The sequence below is a fragment of the Telopea speciosissima genome, chromosome 6 (genome assembly GCF_018873765.1).
Source record: "Telopea speciosissima isolate NSW1024214 ecotype Mountain lineage chromosome 6, Tspe_v1, whole genome shotgun sequence".
In the NCBI taxonomy this organism is placed as follows: domain Eukaryota; kingdom Viridiplantae; phylum Streptophyta; class Magnoliopsida; order Proteales; family Proteaceae; genus Telopea; species Telopea speciosissima.
This window is the reverse complement of record NC_057921.1, coordinates 31,475,724-31,483,075: the sequence shown is the minus strand read 5'-3', so window position 1 is coordinate 31,483,075 and position 7,352 is coordinate 31,475,724. Positions and strand designations below refer to the sequence as shown.

General features: G+C 38.6%; 1 protein-coding gene across 1 annotated transcript; it reads right to left on the bottom strand.

The window, feature by feature from the left end:
* Positions 1–1,118: 1,118 nt before the first annotated feature.
* On the bottom strand, positions 1,119–3,238 carry LOC122664963. The gene is made up of 4 exons (XM_043861012.1): positions 2,984–3,238; positions 2,745–2,866; positions 1,360–1,491; positions 1,119–1,237 (listed from the first exon to the last, which is right to left on the bottom strand). Exons 1-4 carry the CDS (start codon positions 3,212–3,214, stop codon positions 1,126–1,128), a joined length of 597 nt encoding a protein of 198 aa, XP_043716947.1. The 5' UTR covers positions 3,215–3,238; the 3' UTR covers positions 1,119–1,125.
* Positions 3,239–7,352: the final 4,114 nt, after the last annotated feature.

Sequence of the window (7,352 nt, the reverse complement as noted above, 5' to 3'; positions counted from 1 at the left end):
CTGGACGTATGTGCAGTGCAGGTGTATGTACATGTCAGAGGCAACCACCTGTCCTATTTTTATCATTTATAAGGGAAGGAGGGATAATTATGAAAACAAATTAAACATGTGATTGGCTCCTGAGCTGTACGTTCACCGCCTATACGTACGTGCAGATGATCATCTTCTAAAACCCCTCCATTCATGAGAATAAGCCATAATGGAACCGAGCCAATCTCAACCAAACAATTTTAGTTGGCATGCATGAGATGTTATATCATCATGGGAAGAAAATGGGATGAAATTTCGCTGCTACACTAGTCTCAGGAATGTGCAGGAATGTTCCTGCTACAAGGTTGGCAGCCAAGGAAATGAAATCTCAAGGAGTATTTTAGAAAATACTAAAACCTAGGAGGGTATTTATGAACCCAAAGGGAAAGTGAATTATTCCATTTCCTTGGTTGCTAGCCTTGTAGCAGGGACATTCCTGCTATAAATGTAGCAGCAAAATTTTTTCCAAGACAATGTATACGCCGCTTTACAAACACTCTATTTCCTCTTTTATCATTAATATTTGAGTCTCTTATGATCTTTTCCTCTCTAATGTATTTGATGCCAATGTAAGAGGAGGCTAAAGTGTCAATCTTCTCTTGAAATTTTTTAAGGAGAATGAACTATGTCCAGGGCTCGAGCATTGACGTCCCAGCCAATGAAATTGATCGTACGGGCATCAACCAAGAGGTGGCGCACTAGTTATTTCGCATGTCCCTATGTCTGGGTACAAAGGCATGCTCCCGGATAGAGAATATACATGTTCCTAAATTTTATAATAAATTGAGGCAAAAGAATACTAAAAGACAACATGACCCCTACACCCAAACAAAGAGAAGTTGCGAAATAATCGCCCCGAACCCATGAAAGGCATAATTTTTCTACTCATGTTAATTTTTAAGGGAAAATTCATTAAAAATAACAAGCAAGATAACTTGTCTTTGTACTGGCTTAATTCTCAATTGATCCCACCTATAAAGGGCAAAAACAGGGAGGAATAATGGAAAGTGGATGAAAAGAACACTGCAAGTATCTCCGGATCTTACAGAAAAAACTAAGCTTCGCAAGCAAAATTTGATGTCTGTTAGGTCACCCTCACTTCAACTGCTCCTTCCTCCTACGTCCTCTCTTTGTTTTCCAAATTATAGCAAAAGGGCTTGGAAGTATTTGGTATGGAATTTTCTGTGGAGGGAGGAGAGGAGGAACCCTGCAAGCAAACAAGTGGAAAATTTATTATAATAAGAATTTGAGTGACAATTTGGTCGATTAATTTAAGGATTAATTCGTTTAGAGAAATAAGGAACAAAAGACAAAGAGAGGTGGATTCACCATAATCCGGCAATCTCAATCTGAGTCAAGTCCAAATTTGTGGGGTTGTCTTGTGTCATCGGTAATCTCTGATTAATGGCAAGAACCCTGCAATTCAGGTGGATTGTAACGTTGCCGGGGGCCATGGTCAACCTGAACAGATAGACATGAACAAAGACTGGTTTGATCAGTTTACACTATATATACTTACAGTTCAGAAAACACATTAAGGGAGCTTCAATTTTGTTTTAGTTGCCCATCCTATGATTGAACCAGAGAACAAGGTTTCAAAAACTGGAATCGGTCCAATTCGGCCTCAATTGGTCTGATTCGGTCTGAATCCATCTGATTCAGTTGATTCCAAGTCATTTGGAGGTAAAAATGGGATCGGCTTTGGAAGCACGAATCGGTTTAGGAATCGATCCGATCCAAGTTGGTATATGAAGAAAGTGACAAGGAATCGACAGATTTCAATCCGATTCCCATTCAAGCAATGATGATTAGGATTAGTAGGAATCAAGATCGGTATCTATTGATTCCGACCCGGTGAATCTGATTCTTAATTCTTGAAACCATGCTAGTGAAGGACCATGGTTTTAGGGATCGGTTTCAGATAGGTGGAATCAGCTGACCCATATCGTTATTAGATCAGTGGAATTGTCTGATCCATATTGGTATTGGCGGTCCCCAATCAACAATCCTGTATTGATGGATTGGTACAGACAAGGGGTCCGTAAGAAGGTTTTACAAAAATATCCATTTTTTTAAAAAAAGAAACCAATGATAAATCTGTTCATTCTAGATCAATACCGGGCGATTTGTATCAATATTGACTAAGACCGATCTTGTATCCGATACCGATTCCTAAAACGACAGATGGGACCAAGGCAACAAAAGGATTTCACTCATTGTGTAATAAGATAGAAGGCAAACTGTGAGAGTCCAAAACATTTCTAAGTTCCATGGTTCAAGAGATCGCTCTCGGATCGATATCGGCTGAGGACAATGCCGATTCTTGGCCAATCCAATACCGGTTCAATGGTATGATCCAAGGTAAAAAAACGATAGGAATCAATTTTTTGTTTTTTTATTAAAACATGGGCAAATCCCTCCGATCCATCCCGATTCAAGGCGATCCAAATCGGTATCGGCTAAGGCCGAACCCGATCCAATTCCCGATTACTAAAAGTCTAAAACCCTCCTCCTGAATTGAAGGAGGAATGAAGAGCGGTGCCTTAGTACTTCCAGGGGCGGAGGAGCTTCAATCACGTCTTCCTGAATTCCCGTGGATGTATTCGAATTAGGAAATCGAGCTTCTGCGAATTTGGATATGACGTTTGATCTCTTCAAGAAGATGAAGAGGCTAGTAATTTGTAAATTATATAGAGAGAGAGAGAGAGACTTACTTGTAGAGGAAACTCTGGTCATGGAGGCCCACTACCAACGAAGTAGCTCCAATCTCTCTGACCAGCGAAGCAATCGTCCGGCCCTCTTGATCACCTTCCCTCACCATAATCTCCACCTTCGCCTGCAAAATACTTATACGCATATATATAAATTGAATCTGAATCAAACCGATTAATCGTGTCAGCAAGCCAAGGAGAAAGAAAATTAAAATGAAGATTGAGTGAGAAACTGAGCGTACACCGAAAACGGAATCGCAGAGATCTTTGAAGGAAAGAGCCAATTGAAAGCCTCTCAATCTAAGGAGTCTCTGTTTCTTCTTCTTGTTGCTGCTCTTTGATTTCGTAGAGGGAAACACATGGAGCAGAGTGATCAAATCCCCATAGCGAAGTAAGTTACGGAGAGTCCATTGGAGTGCGGTTCGAGCTGCGTCTACATCCTCCACCACTACCACTATCTTCCTCATCTCCATGGCTTTTCCTCCTCCTCCTTCCTCTGTTAGGTTTCCCGTTGCTTCCACCAGAGGAAGAGACCGCGACTCCATTTTATTTTGACTTCTCTACTAGCCTTTCTGTTTCTCTTCCTCTTTTTAGTTATGGAGGTGCTGAACTTGTGAAGATTCTATCAAATAGCAATCAGGGATTTGGAAAAGACGAATTTAACCTTAATTAAAAGTCCAGATTTTTATTTTTTTTTTTTAATTTTTTTGGAGAAAAAGAGATATTATATTAACTAGCTAAAGAATAGATAGATTTACATCCTAAAGAATTTTTTTCTCATTGACATCATCCCGTATAAGAGTAGAAAGCCCTTACGGGAATTTGAAAACCCTATACATAAGTGTATTTCTTGACAAGTATGAAGAAAATCCTACCAAAAAAGGATTATTATCCTCTCCAATTTCCTATAGTTCGATAGTGCGAGGTGCTAGTGTGGATGTCCGACACATGGCACCTCGGACATCCAACGGTCTAAGCTCAACATAGTCAATGAGTTTGGATCGTTGGATGCCCGAATTGCCACGTATCGAACATTCACACTAGCACTACCACACTACTAAAAAAAATTGATTTCAATATTATTCAAATGTTTATCAGAGAGCTTTACTTATTTACATGATATTAAATTGCAATTGAGCCAAAACTTATTTGATTAAGCACCTAGATGGCTAGATGGCAATGTGCACAAAATTTTTGAGTGTTGTTCAACTTACTAGGTGGCAAGTACTCAAATATCAAATTCAACCAAAAAAAAAAACGTATCAAATTAATATCAAAGCTGTCCAAAAGACCTTGGTAATTAAGCTAGGTAGAGTGATAGACCAACCTAGAACTAAACTCAACCAACACTTTAATGTTTTGTTTTTTTTTGTTTTTCCCTTTTTTGCTGCATGCAATCAACTGATCTTACCCAGTAAGAAAGAAAAGTAGAAGAAAAGGAGTGATCCTCTACCGCGCGCTGCCCATAACGGTTAGAGCGATGCATTAATTAGGCAAGGCACAATGATCGCTTTACCTTCGCTCGAGTAAGTCGCTCGGGCAAAATAAGACCATCATTGCGCCACGCCTCATCAGTATGCCGCTCTACGGCCAGCACACCGTAGATGATCTCCATTGGACAAAAAGTACCACTAAATTAATGTTATGTACAAAAGGAAACTGAGTGGCCTGATGTTACAAAAACTGTGAGCTTTCGATCAGACAAGCACAAAACAACCCTCTTTATGTGATGTCAATACTCGCGCAATTCTGTTGGCAGGTAACAACTCACAACAATAACAACAACAACCTTTCCTAATGCGTGTGCCAAGTTTAGAGATGACTGCTTCCATCTACAGCGTTTGGAATTAGATCAAACAGTTCAGAGTCACCCTCACTAGCTTTCTCAACTGCTCCTCTTTTTTTCATCCTCTCCTCTTTGTTTTCCATATTATGGTACAAGGACTTGGAAGTATTCGGTATGGAATTTTTTGTGGAAGAAGTGGAGGAACCCTACAAACGAACAAATAATAATAATAACAATTGAGTGACAATTTGGAAAGTCACTCAATGGTGGTGGTGCTGGCGGTGGAAGATGATCGGAGGCGGCAGTGGTGGCGATGATGGTGGTGTTAGCAGAAGAAAAAGAAGAAGCAGAGGAAGAAGAGGCAAAAGAGAAAGTAGGGGAGGGCAAAATTGGAATAGAGTTATATTAAGGGAATTTTGGGGTTTTAGAAATTTTGTACATGCTACACTATCACTTAATTGCTTTTTTTAACAATTAGGATACGGTTGATAGAATCTTGGAAAAGTAGGAGAGGACATTATCATTATTCAAAACTTTGGTATTAGGTTGATATTATAAATACTTAGAGGGGGGGGAGATGATATTTCCCCTATTATTTATTAATTCTTTTTTTTATTTAGACTTCCATTTTTTTGTCCTCTTCGAAACCACTTTCAATACTAATCCAATACCGACTCTTATCAATTTGATACATGATCGACCCATATTGTATCAATATTGATATGACATATCACTATGATGATCACACCATATTGCGGTATTGTGATATAGTGTGTTCTTGCAATATGGCATGATCCGATCACAAAATGGTGCGATCCTACGACATGGCATAATTTGACATGATATGAAGCGATTCGAACACGATATTGATTTTTTGTTGACCATTCTTTTGTTTCTCTTTGTGCAACCGAATCCACTTTCAATAACGATCCAATATCGACTCGTTATGAATTTTATACGAGACTGACCCCTATCGTATCAATATCAATATGATAACATATGCGATATAGCTCTATGATGATCTCATGACATTGCACAATCCCACGACATGGTGTGATCAGAGATATGACATGATCATCATAGTGGTATGGTGCAATCCTTCTGCCAATATAGGTTTTTTTTCGATATCAAAAAATTAATAAGAATTAATAAAAATTTGAAGGGAAAAAAAAAATGAAAAGGGATTGAAGAGAGAGAAATTGGGAGATCCCATGATAGTGAGAGAAGTCTTTGGATCTCTCCAACATACAAACGTGTCAGATTGGGAGATACAAGGAGATCCCCAGCCATCCCGCGTTGAAGATCCAAATCCTAGTCTGGGACTTCGGTGGGCCCCACCCCTACATCATTCCTCTGGCAAACCCGACGGTTCAGGAGGCGACCTTACCTTAACCCAGACCTTTCCTTCTAAAGGTAATTATTATCACTATCTTATATTTACTTTATATTTATTAAAACTATCCTACCTTAAACTTCTTTTCTGAAACTACGTCGCATTAAAACTTTTACATCTCTTTTTACCCTCATGTTTTTAAATACCCAGATTATCCTTCTTTTTTAGCTAGTAATCTGCTAATCTATTTAACCTACCATTCTTCTTCTACTTTTTACTATTTTTGTCATTAAAATAGTAAAAAAATGAAAGCACCCACCCGCTTCTTCTCTCTCCCGTTTTTTATTTCATTCGGTTTTTTTTTTTTTCTTCAAATTTTCTATTTAATTAATTTTTTATTCAACATTTCATCATCATCATTCTTCTTCGAATAGATCGACCTGATCTTCACCGTGATCCAGTTCTTCTCTTTCGCCTCTATTATAGGTGCGTTCCCTTCTCTGAAACCAATCCACTTTCATGGATTCTCAACTGAAATCACCACGAAGGCCGAGACAATCCGATGATTGATCTCGTGTCTTTCTATCCCATGGCTGCAAGGTTGAGGAGAGATGAAGATGGTCGTGTAGAGATCAATTGTAATGGAAGGGAGGGTTGCCTTCTACTTTTGTAAATATGAAGAGGGAGTAGAAGAGTAACGACTCGAGAATCGCGTTGTAGGTTAATAAAAAATAAAAAACACAAAAAGATAAATTGAATAAAAAGAGGAAGAGAGAAGAAGTGGGGTGCTTTGAAGAGAGTCGATTTGTTCCATGGTTTTAGTGCACGGTATCGGAACATGTATTGGTAACCTGCAAAATCGATACGATACCGATATGGTATCGACTGTAGTGGACAAAATTACCCCTGAATCTCCATTTTAAAAATGAGTTTTCTGACCATTTTACCTCTAGTCTGTATCGTGCTATCGATACGGTATCGGCACGATACCAGTGACTATCAAAACTGGTACGTATCGCTTGTACAATATCGATACTCAAAACCATGATCTGTTCGAAGAAGATCGATGAGGTTGAAAGTTGAATAAGAAATTAATCAAATAGACAATTGAAGAAAAAAACAAAACAAAAAACGAATAGAGTAAAAAACAGGAGGGAGAAGAAGCAGATGGGTGCTTTCATTTTTTACTATTCAATGACAAAAATAGTAAAAAATAGAAGAGCAATGGTAGGTTAAATAGATTAGTAGGTTACTAGGTAGGGATGTAAATGAATAGTCGAAATCCATTTTCGTATCCGTGTCCGTATCCGTTTAGCACTATCCGAAGCCATCCGATAGCTAATCGGATGCGGATGCAGATGCAGATATAGCACTATCCGAGTCAAATCCGATCCGTTTACATCCCTATTACTAGGTGAAAAGGAAGGGCAATCTGAGTATTTAAAAACATGAGGGTAGAAGGAGATGTAAATGTTTAAAAGCATAGTAGTTT

Coding starts and splice junctions, on each gene's coding strand:
- LOC122664963 (XM_043861012.1), bottom strand. CDS start 3,214: ATGGAGATGAGGAAGATAGTGGTAGTGGTGGAGGATGTAGACGCAGCT. Junction 2,867..2,983: donor TCTGCGATTCCGTTTTCGGT/GTACGCTCAGTT, acceptor AGTATTTTGCAG/GCGAAGGTGGAGATTATGGT. Junction 1,492..2,744: donor GACCAGAGTTTCCTCTACAA/GTAAGTCTCTCT, acceptor CTATCTGTTCAG/GTTGACCATGGCCCCCGGCA.